This window comes from Callithrix jacchus, chromosome 4 (genome assembly GCF_049354715.1).
Source record: "Callithrix jacchus isolate 240 chromosome 4, calJac240_pri, whole genome shotgun sequence".
Taxonomy (NCBI): domain Eukaryota; kingdom Metazoa; phylum Chordata; class Mammalia; order Primates; family Cebidae; genus Callithrix; species Callithrix jacchus.
In genome coordinates this window covers 41,913,060-41,930,089 of record NC_133505.1, presented here as the reverse complement: position 1 = coordinate 41,930,089, position 17,030 = coordinate 41,913,060, and the positions used below count along the sequence as shown (strand labels likewise).

The window sequence follows — 17,030 nt, the reverse complement described above, 5'->3', positions numbered from 1 at the left end:
AATTAATTGGTTTTACTAACTGTGCAGTAAAATACACAAGAAGCAAAAGAGGAGGTCCCTGCCTCAGGGAATTTAAAATCTCATTGGGAAGACAAATCACATACTCAGAAGATAAAAAACATAAAGAATATGTATCAGAGCCAACTGGTGGTACCAGCCATGGGTTTTCTCCGAATTCAGGGAAGGGAGAGGTCAGCACTTGGCCAATCAGAGAAGGTGTGGGAGAAGCAGGAGCTGCTCAGAGTCTTGAATAATTCATAGAATTACCTGTAACATATTAGTGAATCAGACTAGCTGGTTGTCTCTTAGCAAAGCCCTGAAGAATGAATTTTGAAGGTGGGAGGAAGAAAGCACCAACCAGGGGTGATGGAACCACAGGGCAGCATGAAAGTTGTGCAGCTGGAGAGAGGCTGGCAGCAATCCCCACAGCCCCCATCTTGACCAGCACACAAGGTGGGAGAAGGGGCGGGGGAGAGGAAGAGGCTGCAGAGTCCCCTTCCTCAGAGGCTGTCTGTCTGACGGAAAAAAAACCCATCCTCATTCCTGACCCCTCCACGCCTCTCCTCTGAACTCCCTGTCTGGGTCACAAATGAAGGAAAGACATGCAAATTCGGGGACCAGTGTTTTTCCTCACCCCTCTGGACAAGCTCATGTGGTCATTAGGTGGATGTCCATCTGTCCCTGCCCACACTGGCACAGCTTTTGAAGCCTCGCCTCTCCAACTCAGCCCCTCCCCATCCGGCAGTGCCCGGCAGTCTGCAAAGCAGGGGAATGCAAACAGAAGCCACTTAGGCTCACCCCTGTAATCCCAGCACTTTGGGAGACTGAGGCAGGAGGATCACCTGAGGTCAGGAGTTGGAGATCAGCCTGACCAACATGGAGAAAACCCATCTCTACTAAAAATACAAAATTAGCCGGGCGTGGTAGCACATGCCTGTAATCCAGCTACTCGGGAGGCTGAGGCAGGAGAATCGCTTGACCTGAGAGGTGGAGGCTGGGGTGAGCCAAGATCGCACCATTGCACTCCAGCCTGGGCAACAAGAGCGGAACTTCATCTCAAAAAAAAAAAAAAAAAAAAATCCAGAAGCCACTTAGAGAAGAGAGGGACTGGTCATGAGGGGAGCATGGCCTCCCGAGGGGAATTCAAACAAGATTGGGAAGGGAAGACATCCCAGATGTGCAGCTGAGCAGGCGAGAATGGTCTGTGTGAGGGACTGGAGGAGAGAAACAAGCCCTGGAGGGGGCTCTGGAAAGCAGGGAGGGTCGGTCAGGAGTGAGGACTTGGGAGGCAGGAGATGGGACCTTTGGCATTTCCTCCTGGGTCCGCGAGGACTAGCAAAACAGGTATCATCTGGGAATGTTAGGCTCAAGATCCTCCAAGGGGTGGCACCATGCCACCTTGCCTTCCTTGTTTTATTCTCCAGCTAGTGTTTAGCGCAGCCTCCATCTGGTGTGTGTAGGCAAAGAAGGTGGCCCTGGGCAGATGTTCCCAGGGTTCCACCGTGCCCGCAAGCGGCCCTCCCCCATGTCTCTGTGCATACTCATTAGAGCTGAGAGATCGCAAGAAGGCGATCTCCGGCGGGAGAGGGGCGCGACGGGAGGGAGCGTCCGGTGAAGTCATTAACAGATCAGCAGAAAAGCTCTTATCAGATAAGCTGTGGGGAGACCTGGGGCCAGAGGGAGGCTCGCGGGCCGGGACACAAGTCAGGTAATTTTGATGGAGCTGAGAGACCGAGACCTCCCTGTCGCTGCGTGGAGGGAACGGTTCTGGGTCCCCGCGGCTCTGGAGCTCGTGGGTCTGGCCGCCCTAGCCCCGCCCCGCCCCGCCCCACGCGCTCTGGCCCCGCCCCCAACCTGGCGCGGCCCGCGAGCTCCGGGCGTCCGGCCCCGCCCCCGCCCCCGCCCCCGCGGCAGAGCGAAACTCACCGTCCCACGTGCAGCCGTCTCCCCCGCCGCGCCGCGCCGCTGCCGCCAAGGGAGAGCCAACGCGGCCTCGCCCCGGCCTGCCTCCGACTGCCGGCCGCTGCCAGGACGCCGCGCCTCCGCCAGGCGCGCCCGGGGGCGGGGCGGGTGATGTGCTGCTGCGCCCGCGCTTTCCTGCTCTCCCTGGCTCAGCTGCCCGCGGAGGGCGTCCCCAGAGGACCCCTCCCCACCCGCTGGCACCCATGTCCCTGGCCTTAGCGCCCCACCCTGACTCTTCCTCATGGCGGGCACCTGTGTTTATCAAACTAGCTGGGCCGCAGGTGCCCTACTGGGTGCGCACCTAGCGCTAAAACCAGAGCCACGCTCTCCAGGGCAAAGTGGCCGCGTCGCCTCACCCCCCTCCCGAACGCCTCCCCACAAGGTCCCTCCACCCACGGGCCTCGGAAAGGGCCTGTTCCCACCCTCTTCCAGCCCGCCGATGTCACCGTCCAGCTTCTATTACGATGAAGCCCCAATCCATTCCTGTGATCTCAAGGTCGAGCTGAGGCTCCCCCGTAGCTCCCTGCCCACGCCCACCACCGGCCTCGCCCCTCATCTAGAGGCCGGTGGTACCCCAGCCAAGATCACAGAAAAACTGCCCTTCTATCGTTCGAACTCTATAGTTTATCAATCGTTTTTACATCCAGTATCTCATTGCGTTCTTACCATAGTCCAGTGTGAGGCCCACAGAGTGGACCGAACCCCGGAGCCACATAGTGGCTCAGAGAATGGCACAAACACAACCCAGGTTTCCATCCACTCAACAAACCTCACTGCGAGCCTACAGTAGCTGGGTGTGGTCCCCACCCTCGGGGATCTCCTTCAGCCATGCTGAGTGCGGAGGACAGAGGCCTTGTCTACACCTGTGTGTCCCCTTCTCCCCTCCATTCAGGACCAGCCCAGCTCATGGCCGGCACCTGTGGGCTCAGGAGCCCACAGGACAGTCCCTGCAGTGCGCCTTTCATCCACTGGGAGGCACAAGACCAGTCTGAATAGCAGAAGAGACAGGAGGATGGGGCCACAAGAAAAGGGTCCTGGCTGGAGGCCTGTGGGCAGGCAGAGCCGTCCTGGGCCTTCTGGAGAGGAGCTGGTTAACAGCTTGTTCTAAGGTATGAGGAGGGCACAGTCCCTGAAATGCTCACGGGGTCTACACTCCAAGACCTTGATTTGAGGTAGGAAAGGAAGACAGCTACATTCCAGGACCTGGGTGGCCCCATTTCACCCAGCGTGGACTTTGGAGATCCAGGTGGTCGCCATGGGAAAGGCAGCAGGGCGAGGCAGTGCTGTCTGGAAAGATTAGATAAGAAGGAGGAAGGGAGCAAGATAGAAGTGGGGCAAGTGACTATCAAGGAGCCTGACTCAAAACCTGCACCTACCAGCTTGGCCACCATCAGAGCACCATGGGAGGGGGAGTCACAGACTGGGAAGATCCCCAAGGGACCCTGAACAACCGCACTCCATCCAGCTGTGATTGAGAAAACTGTCCCTGGGGCACGGAGGGAAAACTGACCAGCCCAGGTCACACAAGTTAATGGAACAGCAAATTCCAGATCCCAGGTCTTCTGACTCCCAGCCCTAGACACTGGCCACGATTCCACAGATCCAGGCCAGCCCCAAGGAGGCCACTCCAACAGCAGGCGTCGTCTGAACACTGGGTTGGTGGTGGGTGGGAGGCCTGGGGGACCTTTTCTCCAGATATCCAGTCACACCTGCTAGCCAGAGGTGAGGCAGGAATATTAAGACAGGAACCCAGATTCACTGGTTGGGATTCCTGGCTCGTCAGAGAAAAGAAATTAACTCCTGCATCCCTGCAAAAGCAACTACTTTCTTTGCCTCTACATATCTTTACCAAGAATCCATCCTATGCCAACCAAGGGGCCAGGCAGTATATGGACTTTTAAAACAAGTACAGCTAAAGCCTTCAGAAAGCTTAAAGTCTAGAAAGGACAATAAGCTGCACATGCAGAGAACCCCAATAGTCTCTCCAGGAAAAACAGAGATAGCAAGAACAACTCAGTAGAAATAAAGGTCGGGGCCAGTGTGCCAGCCTGCCTCTGCCACAGGCCTGGGTTTCTGGCTGTAAGGGGCAGGCGGGCTCTCTGATAAGTCCTGGGGTCTCTACAGCAGTGCTGGGTGCATGGGAGAACATATCTGTAAGGACAAGAAGAAGACAGGGAGCAGGAGACCAGAGGGAAAGCTGGGAAGAGAGGAAGAAAAGATGCAACCATGGGCTGCCAGCCTGCCCTTGCCTCAAGCCCTGCCAGCCCCAGGCTTGTCTCCCACTCTCCATAATCCAGAACTGGACTCTTAGTCTTTCTCACCTAAGAGAATAACTGAGGCTGTAGGACCCTCGGCAGAGCAGACCCTCAAGCCTGCCCGCCCTGGCTCCAGACCTCCACAGAGCTCTCTAGGAAACAAAGCAACAAAGGCAGCCCTGACAAATCAATCCAGCAAGCTAGGCAGCCTACAGCACAACCCTGCCTTGCCAGAATTCAGTGTTCACAGTGGGAAAGGAGATGGGGGCGGGGCGCTGTTTTAGGTTAAAGGAAACTGAAGAGGCTTAAGAATCAAATGTAATTTGAGGACCTAGATAGGATCCTAATTTAAAGAAACCAATGGTCAGGCCAGGCAGGGGTTGGGAGGCCGAGGTGGGTGGATCACCTGAGGTCAGGAGTTCAAGACCAGCCTGTCCCAACATAGTGAAACCTTGTCTCTACTAAAAATACAAAAATTAGTCGGGTGTGGTGGCTGGCACCTGTAATCCCAGCTACTCAGAAGGCTGAGAATCACTTGAACGCAGGAGGCAGAGGTTGCAGTGAGCTGAGATTGCGCCATTGCACTACAGCCTGGGCGACAAGAGGGAAACTCCATCTCAAAAAAAAACAACTGTGACAGGGCACGGTAATCCCAGCACTTTGGGAGGCCGAGGCAGGCGGATCATGAGATCAGGAGATCGAGACCATCTTGGCTAACACGGTGAAACCCCGTCTCTACTAAAAATAGAAATAATTAGCCAGGCGTGGAGGTGCACGTCTGTAGTCCCAGCTATTCAGGAGGCTGAGGCAGGAGAATTGCTTGAACCCAAGAGGCAGAGGTTGTGATGACCCGAGATCACACCATTGCACTCCAGCTTGGGCAACAAGAACAAAATTCCGTCTCAAAAAAGAAAGAAAGAAACCAATGGTCAGTTAAACACAGACTAAGGCCAGGCACAACCCAGCACTTTGAAAGGCCAAGGCAGGAGGATCGCTTGAGTCCAGGAGTTCGAGGTTACAGAGAACTCTGATCATACCACTGAGGACAATAGGCACATCTGACTATGGATTGGGTCCTGAATGCCATTAGAAAACTATTAATTGGTGTGATCACAGCACTGTAGTTACATAGGGATGCATAATAAAATACTTAGAGGTGAAAAAGTTGCAATGTATGTAATTATTCATAAAATACCTCAGCAAAAAATACACATAGCAAATATGAGCACTGTAAACAATTATTAAGTCTAGGTGGTAGGCAAATCGGTGTTCTAAAAGGTTCTCTCTACTTTTTCTGAAGTATATTTACACCTCAGGCTGTGAGAGCATTCATAAAGGCCAGAGCCACCCAATGAAGTCATCTGCAAAGTCTACCCATTGCCATCATCATCATCATCATCATCATCTTTGAGTCACAGACTTAATTCTCCCTCCCATTACCTATATCACCCCCATCATCTATTTCTAGACTTCTACTAGAGAAGAGGGCTCTCCTGCACCGTGCAGGAAGGGGTAAGGGCTGGCTGGCTGGCTGGCTGAATGATGGGGAGAGTGATTTGCTAACCAAATATGCACAGGTATCTGCCTCAAGCACCTGCAGCTGCTCCTGGACTGAGATTTGTGTTCACTGCCCCTTCTGGCTCTGTCCACCTGCTGGCCAAAAAAACATACCACTCTGATCATTTTACTCCCTCACTGAAGCCTCTGCAATGAGTCTCTCCTGCCTGTCTTCCCGAGTGGAAATCCCTCAGTAAGGGGACTCCACCCAGTTCCATCCCCAGCCCACACCATGGACTCACTGTGTTGTGAACGCCCAGTCTCATTTCTTCACCCACATTTCTCTCCTAGTCCCTTGACTGAAAGGCCCTGTAACCTCCTCTCCTCAGGCCCCTGCTTCGTGACCCCAAGCTCTCTAAGCCAGGGTCCTGACTGCAGGGTATTGTGACTGCAGGTACGAATGCTGGGTGCCACTGGCACCTTTCGTATGACCAGCCTGATGTACCCAGGGCTTCAGAGCTCACATTCGGAGGCCTGTGATGAACTTAGTGGAGATCTGGGTTCTGCTTTCCTCCTTCCCCCACCCCAGATTTCCTCCCCTCCACTCACACAGCCCCACTCCCAGAGAGGGGTGCCCCAGCTGCACATGGGGTGAAGTTTAGAGAGCAGGGCTGGGGGTGGACATGCAGGGACTCCAGGCATGTGTGCAGAGATCATCGAAACCCAGAAACTTCCCCACAAGCAGGAAGCAGAAAGCTGGTGTGGCCCCACCCTAAAACTCAGCATGTGTCCCCATCCCCAACCCAAGCCACCGCCCCAATGGACCACGCCAGGGAGAGGACGTGGGGTCAGGAATGTAGTGCAGGGCAGAGTGTGAGCAAGTGGCTCTAGCAGGATTCTTTCAGACCGACAGGATTCAGGCCAGGCCGAGGAACTGGATGCAGCGGAGACCCTGGAGTCCCTAGGTGGACGTGTGGCCCTGATTCTAGGCTAAGCCAACCCCCACACCACCCTCTCTCCACTTCATCCCTTCTCCAGCACATCCTTGCACTGCCAGGGAAGCGCCTGGTACCTCTGCAGCCTAACCTCAAGGGCGGAGGCTGGTCTTACTCCCCACATGCTAGTGCAACATTTACACAGGACATGAATCAGGTTTGACCCTCTGTGGCACAAGTTCTGTTCCTACGCCCCTCCACCACCACAGAAGCACAAAACATTAGACAGTCTAAGAGGTAAAGGTGTACCTTGTCTTTGGTTTCCATTTCTGGAAACGTATTACCTGAGAGGATAGCTATAACTAGACAAGTGTTCAGGCATGTATGGACTAGGATGTTCAAGACAAATGGTTCGTAACAGCAAAAATTTACAAACAGCCTGAATGCTGAATATTAGAGTTGCTTAAATAAATTAAGGTGGCCAGGCGCAGTGCTTCACTCCTGCAATCCCAGCACTTTGGGAGGCTGAGGTGGGAGGATAACAAGGTCAGGAAATCGAGACCATCCTGGTTAACACAGTGAAACTCCATCTCACCCAGAAAAAATTAGCTGGGCTTGGTGGCAAGAGCCTGTAGTCCTAGCTACTCAGGAGGCTGAGGCAGGAGAATTGCTTAAGTCCAGAAGGTGGAGGTTGCAGTGAGCTGATATTGTGCCACTGCACTCCAGCCTGGGCAACAGAGCAAGATTCTGTCTCAAAAAAATAAATAAATAAAGTTGTTTAGGGCCAGGCACAGTGGCTGTAATCCCAGCAGTTTGGGAGGCCAAGGTGGGTGGATCACAAGATCACAAGTTCAAGACCAGCCAGGCCAACATGGTAAAACCCCATCTCTACTAAAAATACCAAAATTAGCCAGGTGTAGTGATGGGCACCTGGAGTCCCACCTACTCGGGAGGCTGAGGCAGAAAAACCACTTGAACCTGAGAGGCGAAGGTTGCAGTGAGCCAAGATGGCTCCACTGCACTCGAGCGGGTGACAGAGCAAGACTCCATCTCAAAAAAAGAAAAAGGCTAGAAGGTCATAGAGAATGTCAATATAAGTCACAGTTACTGTAAGTCACTTAGAGAATGTTAATGTAAGTTACAGATTTTTTTTCTTTTAGTTTTTCACATTTTCTCCATGGAATGTATATTTCTTTAAATCTGAATATATATATATATATATATATATATATATATATTTTTTTTTTTTTTTTTTTTTTTTTTTTTTTTTTCAAAACATGAGTTGCATGGATTAGGCTGAGACCAAGACTCTGACTTGGGGTACAGAAGTCTAACATCTCCTTCCAGTGAAATACCTAAATGAAAGCCAAGGCAGGTCTGAAATCCACCCAGGAAATGCAGGAATAGGAGGGGCAGTCTCACATTCCTGGAATTACATGTGTCTCACAGACTTAAGGCTCAAAGGGCCCCACTGCACAGAATGGAACAAGCTGGACCTGTGCCTTGATTACCACTGATTTCCCAGTGCCTAAAACAGTGCCTTACCTAGCACATGGTAGATGGATGCTTAATAAATGTTTGTTGAATGACATTATAAAGTCTGATGAAGACAAAGAGGAGATGGGCCTTCTGGGCTAAGGGGCAGGTAGACCCAGCAGGCAGGCTTTCCTCACAGACTGTCAGCCTGGGAGGCCCCCAGCTAGGGATCCAGGCCCCAGGTACTCATTAAAATCACCTGGAAAGCTTTTTAAAAATCCAACACCCAGGCCGGGCATGGTACCTCATGCCTATAATCCCAACACTTTGGGAGGCTGAGGTGGGCAGATCACAAGGACAGTATATAAAGACCAGCCTGACCAACATGGTGAAAACCTGTCTTTACTAAAAATACAAAAAATGTAGCCCTACATGGTGGCACACATGTGTAATCCCAGCTACTTGGAAAGCTGAGGCAGGAGGATCGCTTGAACCTGGGAGGCGGAGGTTGCAGTGAGCTAAGATCACACCACTGCATTCCAGCCTGGGTGACAGAGACTCCATCTCAAAAAAAAAAAAAAAAAATCCAACGACCAGACCCCAGCCTTAAAGATGGCACAGGTCCAGCTTGTTCCATTCTGTGCAATTGGTCTGGCATGAGACTTGGGAGCTGGATTTTTTTTTTTTTTTAATCCTTGGGAGATTCTCAGGTACAGCCAGAGCACAAACAGCCAGCAACACCCAGTAACAGCCAGACACGGTGACTCATGCCTGTAATCCCAGCACTTCGGGGGGCCGAGGAGGGAGGATCACTTGAGCCCAAGAGTCTGACATTAGCTTGGGCAGCCAGAGGAGACCCTGTCTCAACAAAAAATACAAAAACTAGCCAGGCGTGGTAATACATGCCTGTAGTCCCAGCTACTGGGGGGAACTGAGGTGGAAGGATTGCTTGAGCCCCAGAGGTGAAGGCTGCAGTGAGCCCAGATCACACTACTGCATTCCAGCCCCGGGGACAAAGGCCCTATCTCAAACAAAACAAAACGAAAACCACCCAGCAAGCTGTTGATGGAACACAAGACTGACACTGTTCCTGAGAGCCATGCCCCTGAGGTTTCCAACGCAGGGATCATGAGCCTGGGAACCTGGGCTTCCTCTATAATCACCCCCATACTTCTTGGGTCCTGACCTCCAGGGAAGTGGGTCAGGCTGGCAGGTGAACAGGGAACCCCATGGGTAAGAGGCAGGGTCCCTTCTGATCCTACCCACTATGATCACCCAGCCCCCCGGGTGATCCAGGTCCAGAGACCCTGAGAGCTCCAAATGGGGCACCAAACCCCAGCCATGGGTGGGAAGAGGCACTTTGACAAATGTTGAAAGTTCAGCTCCAAGACCCAGTTCACCTGCACTCCCCCAGTCTACTCTGTGTGGGTCTGGGGCCACCCCTCTGGGGACTCAAAAGAGATCTTCACCAGGTGCAGTGACTCACACCTGTAATCCTAGCCGAAGTGGGCAGATCACCTGAAATCAGGAGTTCGAGACCAGCCTGACCGACACGGAGAAGCCCCATCTGTACTAAAAACACAAAATCAGCCAAGCATGGTGGCACATGCCTGTACTCTCAGCTACACAGGAGGCTGATGCAGGAGAATCACTTGAACCTGAGAGGCAAAGGTTGCGGTGAGCTGAGATCATGCCATAGCACTCCAGCCTGGGCAACAAGAGTGAAACTTCATCTCAAAAAAAAAAAAAAAAGATTTTCAAGAGATGACATGAGATCCTGATGGGTCCATCCTGTGTATCCAAGGCCAGTTCTTCCTAGCCACTGGCCTGAAGCCACATTAAATCCTCCACTTTTTGTTGGCCCTAATCAGCTACTCCAGCCCTGGCCTCTGCTGCTCCCCCTGGGGTGAGGGATAAGGCAGTGGCATTGGCCACTTTCCTGCCAAGAACAGGTGTGGTCCTGCTTTCCCTTGCTGGCCAGCAGTCTCACCGCTCCTGAATCCACTCCCTGAACCCCTCCCATCCTTCCGACCCATAGTTAATGTACAATCTTCACCAGGACCTCTAATTCTCCAGGAGGCTCTAATTGGCCTCCTCCACTTTGCACTGAAGAGCTCTGGCTCTGAAGGCTGCCCCTGCCTCCCTCCCCAACCAATGCCCCCTTCCCATCTCCCAGGTGACCTGGCCCATCTGCCCACCAAGGCCACCCCTGTCTTCAACAAATGCATTTCATCCAGCCCTTACTGGGTACCTCCTGGGACCCACACACTGGGCACTGGGTTAGCCCAGGAATTCAGTCAAATCAGCCTCGGGGTTCACAGACATGGGCACCAACAGCCTTGGGAAAGGCAGAGGGGACGAGAGTTGAGAAAGGAGGCACCAGTCCCCTGGGGATCTTAATAAAATGCAGATTTTCATTCAGTAGGACTGGGCACAGGGGTCTGACATTCTGCATTTCCGACAAGCTTCCTGGTGTCGCTGAAGTTGCTGGACTGATTATTTACAGCACTTACAAATCACTCCTTCTTTGACTCCTAAGTCCAAGGAAACAGGAAGCACAGCTCCTTGAACCACCACCAAGTCCCCAGCACCCATTACAGTGCCTGTGGACCTGCTAAATGTATGAATGATGTTAATCCTGGCAAGATGCCCAGCATTAGATGGGTCTACAGGGAAGCCTCCAATGTGAGGGACACCAGAGAGTGGTTTGTCCAAAGCAGTTCAAAAGCACAGAGGACGAAGGGTTAATTCTGCCCTGCAGGTAGGGGAAGCTGGATCTCTCAAAATAGGCCACTATGCATTAGGCCTTAGAGGGTGGGACAGATTTACCCAGGTGGAGACTGGCTAAAGGGCAGGAACGACGCAAGAGCAAAGGTAAAGAGACTGAGAGCACGGGACAGGTTGCAGTCATGCAGTGCACCCGGAGCTCCAGGTGAAAAAGCCCCAGAAAATTATGATGCAGTAGGCAGGGCGCTGTGGCTCACGCCTGTAATCCCAGCACTTTGGGAGGCCGAGGTGGGCAGATCACAAGATCAAGAGATCTAGGCCATCCTGGCCAACATCGTGAAACCCCGTCTCTACTAAAAATACAAAAGTTACCTGGGCCTGGTGGTGCATGCCTGTAGTCCTAGCTACTCAGGAGGATGAAGCAGGAGAATCGCTTGAACCCAGGAGGCAGAGGTTACAGTGAGCCAAGATCGCTCCACTGCACTCCAGCCTGGTGATAAAGCGAGAATCCCGTCTCAAAAAAAAAGAGAAAAAGAAAATTATGGTGCAGACCTGCACAGGCCGATGCTAGACAGCCATGCCAGGAGGGTGGGCGCCTGCGGGTGGAAAATCAGTAGATGTTGGAGGTGTTTGCAGAGGGAGGGCTCACCCTGTCATCGAAGAGCGCTCTAGAGGTCTAGAGGTCGCCAGGTCCTGCCCCAAGATCACGTGGGTGGAGGAAGCAGTTCCCGGGGCGGGAAGGGCCGAGGTGGAAGGAAGTTACAGAGGCAACAGAGGGAATCCTTGGGAGGGAGTGAGGCCTGCCTGAGAGCAGGGGAAGCAGCAGCAAGATGTTTTCCCTGATGTTGTTAAATCTCACAGGTGCTAGGCAGGGCACGGTGTTTCACGCCTGTAATCCCAGCACTTTGGAAGACTGAGGCAGGCGGATTGCTTGAGCTCAGGACTTGGAAACCAGCCTGGGTAACATGGTGAAACCCTGTCTCTACAAAAGAATGCAAAAATTAGCCAGGTGTGTCTGTAGTCCCAGCTAGTTCTGGGGGCACTTAGGCAGGATTGCTTGAACCCTGGAGGTCGAGGCTGCAGTAAACCGAGATGGCATCACTGCACTCTAGCCTGGATGACAAAGTGAGACCCTGTCTAAAAAAAAACCCTACAGGTGCTTAAAAACCACAGTGTGTTCAGCCCCGGGCCAGGCACTAAGCAACAGAGGTGGTCATTTCCCAAAAGTCCTTGGTGCTCTTCACTAGGAGGGGACTTCCCCAATAGTTCCCTACATCCCCCCAACCCCCACACCCTCTACTCCTTCCCTCAGCTTTATCAGAGGTGTTTACTCAGTACCTACTATATGCAGGCCCTGGCCTCAGGGCAGCCAGAGACTAGTCACTGCTCTCTGGAGGAGGCCTGCACAGATGCTGGCCCAGATGTTGCTCCAACCCCATCCTTTAGGGAGCTAGGAACAAGTCAGATCTAGTGGAAGGGGGGACAAGTAGCCAGGGATTCCACGTGTGAAAGAGAGGCCACCAGGAGGGACGTGGATGGTTCTGCGAGAAGGGGACCAGGCATGCTGGAATGCTGGGTGAGAACTCCCTGCTGGCAGAGTCAGCCCTCCAGTCCCACAATCCAGCAAGACCAAAGCTAAACTCCCAGCAATGCTAGGGGAGACCGGTGACCCCGCACCTCCTAGGCTTGGGGTGAGTTGGGCCCTGTCCAGAGCCAGTCCTGAGCTGAGGGTGCCAGGTTGTCCTCCAAGTCCCCCAGAGGCACCATCAGGCTGGCTGGTCCCACTGAGTGGGTCAGCAGAGGACGGGGTGTCCCCTAGTGGGAAGCTATGTGTGGCTGGGAGGATGAGACAATTTAACCTAGGCTCCCAGACTGAAAACAGGACAAAGGTAGCAGGCCCTGCTCTGGGCCTTGGCTGGAGAAACCACGCTACACTCCCGATCACCCAGCTACTCGCCTGAAGATAAACCCATCCTCTCTGCCTAATTTCTCTCCTGCCCCATCCCTGCTATAGGCCTGGCCCTCTCCAGAGACATGAATTGATTCCCTGTTTATCCAGCCCAGACCCTGGGAGGTGGTGGCCAGAATTAATTAATGTTTGTGAAGTGCTGGAGAGAAGCTAGAACCAGGGACCCAAGGGCGCCAGATGACGAGTGCAGGAAATTGAACGGGAGAGGCGGGGAGAAGGGGCAGCTGGCCAGGACCTGAAAGCCTGGAAGGGGAGGGCTAAGACACTCCTACTGAAGCTGGAAAGAACAGGGAGAGAGCTGTGAGAAGGTGAGACCCCTCAAAGGCACCACGGAGAATTCCGGGCTCCAAGCAGAGCCTGCCCACCTCCCACAGCTCCGCCCTGGCCTCAGAGCTGGTCACATCCAGGCCCGGCTGCCCTTCTCCAACTCAGCCTCCAGCCACCCACCTGCCCCGGGGACCACCTGCAAAGGAAGTCTCGGCCCCTCCGCCCCCTCCAAAGGCTTGTGCAGGAGGGTAGAGGCTGCGCCGATGGGGGCGCCTCCTGCCAACTCCAGTAGGGCGCCCGAGTCCTACCTGAGCAAACACTTCACTTCCTTTCTCTAAAAGAAGGAGACGAGGCGTTCCCCGCTCCTTGAGGCTGGGGGGACTTCCAGGCCCTCTGTCGGAGGGCGGCGGCAAGACGCACGCAGCTGGCACCAAGGCCCACGGCGCCCCCTCTTTGCACGCACCCCTCTCGAGCTAGACTTACCCCAAAGTGCTGATGAAGCCATTGACAGAGCCCTCGGCGTACAGGGAGACGATGTCCCCGATGTGGAGAAAGCTGGACATTTCACTCATGGCTGCGGCCCTCCGGAGCCCGGGGCGTGGGGGGCGCCCAGGGGCGCGTGGCCAAGCTCAGTGCAGAGGACTGAGGCGTCCGGGGGACGGGGAGGGGCGCGCCCCCACCTCGGAGCCCGACGCCTGGGACGGCCGGGGCGGGCTGGTGACCACGGGAGCCAGGAGGCGGCGCGGCGCGGCCCGGGGTCCGGGTGAGGAGGTACCCACGTCTGGGCGCGCCCGCCGCCAGCCCGCCCAGCCAGGCCCGGCCCGCGCGTACCTGCAGCGTAGAAGGAGCAGGAAGTCTGGGGCCGCCAGATACAGCAAATCCCGCCCGGGAGGCGGGGAGACCACACCCCGCCCCCCCACACCCCCCCAGCCAACGGCCCGCCCGCCGGCACCCATGTGCACCGGCCTGCCTCCCGGCGCCCCGCGCTCCTCGCTGGTCCGGGTCCAGACCTCCCGGACGCCAAATGCGCCGCCAGCCCTCCTGGTCCCCAAAGGCGTCCTGCACCGCACTGGGGAGCCCTGGGTCCAGCGGACTCGCGGAACTGCCGTACCTGGGAGGCCCAGGCGTAGTGGGGAGCTCTCCACCCTCGGGGTTCCCGGAGTCCAATGCTCCCGCTGGCGCTACCCCGGAGCCGCGCGTGGAGGATGCGCCCTGGAGTGCCCTGGCCGTGGCCGCCCTGCGGCCACCGCGCGGTCCCCGGCGCCCAGCTGAGAGCAGGGTAGCGCCCAGAAGCGCGCTCATCCCTTTGCAGCGCAAATTCGGGATTCACTTTTCTCAACGTGAAAAAAGCCTTTTCATTGCACAATAGAAAGTGCTCGGGCTTGGAGGGGAAATGAAGCAATGGGGTGGGTTTTGTTTTTTTTTTTTTTTCCTCTGCATTCCTGTGTACAAAGAGATCCAACTTCCGAATCAGTTCAGCCGCTCCCTCTCCAGGAGTTGGCTCCAAAACTCTTGGCTCCTTCCGTCTTTCCTTTCAAAAAAGAAAGAAAGAAAGAAAGTTACCTTCGCTGGTTGATAGCGCACGCAAGCGCCAAGGATGCCCAGTCTGGGTGCCGGCCCTCTGGGAGTGACCCGGTGCGGCGGCGCCTCCAGGCTCTGGCTCCCGAAGTCCTGCCCTCCAATTCGCGTCCCCGGCTCGCTTACTTTCTGTTCTGTTTCCCGGTGCTTGGGTGTTTGCTTTCTAGTCCTTTATTTGAACTTCTAGGATAGGGTGCCCATTGCCACCCCCATCCGATCACATTCGCTCCCTTCAGAACCCCCACCCCCACTTCCTGAGTTGTGGGGGGGGCGTTTGTCCCTGGAAGAAAGGGAGGAGGGGACTCGGTGACTGAAGCAGGAAGAAGAGAGGCTAGGGGAGGGGTGGAGACAGCTAAGAGCAAAGAGACAGCTGCTGACCCTGGGAAGAGAAGAGCCCCAGGCAGTGGCGGGGTGGGGGGGCGGTTCTCTTCTTTATTTTTCTTTCGAGGACCCCCAGGAATTTGGGAGGGAAGGACACTTCCAGGATCGCTGAGTCCCGTGTTTTACAGTTTTGTTTTGTTTTTCACCAGGGCAAACAGTAACAAGTTTCACAGCAGACCAGTCCACACCTTCATCTATATATAAGCAAAATATTATTTTCGCCAAACAATGCTTACTCTTATGACCTTTGATGCCGGCTGATATTTTCTATTCTATTTGAGTTGTGTTGGTGTTGTTGCTTTAATGCTGATTGTAACCCACTGAATTGCTTTTTTTAAATGTTCCAAATGGGTTGCAAACTGCAGTTTGAAAAACCTCATCCAGTCCATTGTGCCAAAAAGAGATGACCAAAACCCAGAGAAGGAGCACCACCCATCAAGAGCACTCAGCAGGTTCCTGGCAACTGCAGGCAGAAGCTAACCAAGCCTCTGCTTTTCAGCCCGGTGTTCTCCTACCACCCCACACCAACTGAGCCACAACGGTGGATCACTGGAACCTCACTGAGAAGGGCCAGCCCCTGGAACAGTTTCACCTGCTCCAGAAGCCAGGCCTCCTGTATCTTCCCCAAAACTTAGCAGGAAAAAATATGCATTCATTCCATAAGCATGTATTGAAGGCCTGTTATGTCAGGCCTCTGCTGGGCTGTCAGCCTGAGCCCAATTACCTTTTTCCCCTCCCCAGACGGTGAGGAGGAAGAGGGACAAGTTGAAAGCTTGTCTCCTCCCCTGACATCCATATATGGTTCCATAACTCAGATGAGGTATGGTAGCCGGGAATGGAGGTCACTCCACTTCGGGCCTCTCTGGACTAAAGCACATGGCCTTGGTTCTCCCCACCCCTCCCCAGCCTAGGAGTACTTGGAACCTCTGTCTCTCCACCAACCAGGAGGTCTCAGAGGTGAGTGCTCTGGGCCCCCATCACCTGCTTCACCAAATCAGCTCCACTGTAAGCTCTTTTATATACCTGGGTTCTGAGTTAGAATTTGTTTCAAGAAAAGTTCATTTGGTTAAAAAACAACAACAGAAACCAAAGTTTAAGAAACAGATGGTGGCTGAGCATGGTGGCTTTCCAGCTGGCCAACAGAGCAAGACTTCGTCTCAAAAAAAAAAAAAAAAGAAAAAAGAAACATGGTGCAGGGCACGGTGGCTCATGCCTGTAACCCCAGCACTTTGTGAGGCTGAGGTGGGCAGATCACCTGAGGTCAGGAGTTTGAGACCAGCCTGGCCAACGTGGAAAAACCCCGTCTCTACTAAAAATACAAAATTAGCCAGGCATGGTGGCACATGCCTGTAATCCCAGTTACTTGGGAGGTTGAAGCAGGAGAATCGCTTGGACCTGGGAGGTGGACGTTGCAGTGAGCTGAGATCTTGCCATTGCACTCCAGCCTAGGCGACAGAGTGAGACTTCATCTCAAAAAAAAAGAAAGAAAGAAAGAAATAGGGAGCCGCAGTGGCTCTGGCCAGTTGTCCTGGCGCCTGAGGAGGCGAGGTTATGAGTTCAAGGCCAACCTGAGCAACATAAGAAGCTCTCATTGATTAACAAAAAAATAAAGAAATAAATAAAAGAAAAAAAAGAAACAGATGGTACAGCTGCAGTGAGCTCACTCCCCTCCTCCCTACCTGAAGCCTTCCTATGCCTCCTCACTGCCCACAGAACAGTCTACAAACCTAGCACACCAGACCTTCAAGTCTTGCTGTCCTCCCACCCTCTGCAGACACCACTATCGTTCCTCAAGGAGGATCCATGCTGTGGACTGACCAAGAAAGAACGCAGGCTCTGACTCTTACAGCCTGGTTAGAGTCCCCACCCTGCCACTTCCTAGAAGACATTCTCTCAGCCTGTGTCCTCATCTTTTAAATGGGTAAAGTACCATACCAACATCTGAGAGAAGCGTGAGCCGTCAGCACAGTATCCCAGGCAGGA

General features: G+C 53.9%; 2 protein-coding genes across 7 annotated transcripts in view; both read right to left on the bottom strand.

Annotated features, from left to right (window-relative positions):
* LOC100390843 (inositol 1,4,5-trisphosphate-gated calcium channel ITPR3) overlaps positions 1-13,946 on the bottom strand; it is a 74,776-nt gene extending 60,830 nt beyond the window's left edge. For 4 of the 6 annotated variants that reach the window (XR_013534159.1, XM_078368976.1, XM_078368973.1 and 1 more), the window contains exon 1: positions 13,572-13,946. Coding sequence is in view for 2 of the 6 variants with exons in the window: in XM_078368973.1 (XP_078225099.1) it covers positions 13,572-13,660 (89 nt within the window). In the remaining 4 variants the exon portion in view is untranslated. Of the gene's footprint in view, positions 1-1,926; positions 2,016-13,571 lie in introns of those variants that run through there. The other 2 variants (XM_078368977.1, XM_078368975.1) reach the window with 1 other exon arrangement.
* Positions 13,718-14,909, bottom strand: LOC144582120 (uncharacterized). Its single transcript, XM_078368978.1, has 3 exons — positions 14,793-14,909; positions 14,200-14,619; positions 13,718-13,919 (listed from the first exon to the last, which is right to left on the bottom strand). The coding sequence occupies exons 2-3, from the start codon at positions 14,388-14,390 to the stop codon at positions 13,718-13,720; spliced, it is 393 nt and encodes a 130-aa protein (XP_078225104.1). The 5' UTR covers positions 14,391-14,619; positions 14,793-14,909.
* Between the last annotated feature and the right edge of the window lie 2,121 nt (positions 14,910-17,030).

Coding starts and splice junctions, on each gene's coding strand:
- LOC144582120 (XM_078368978.1), bottom strand. CDS start 14,390: ATGAGCGCGCTTCTGGGCGCTACCCTGCTCTCAGCTGGGCGCCGGGGA. Junction 13,920..14,199: donor ACTACGCCTGGGCCTCCCAG/GTACGGCAGTTC, acceptor TCTACGCTGCAG/GTACGCGCGGGCCGGGCCTG.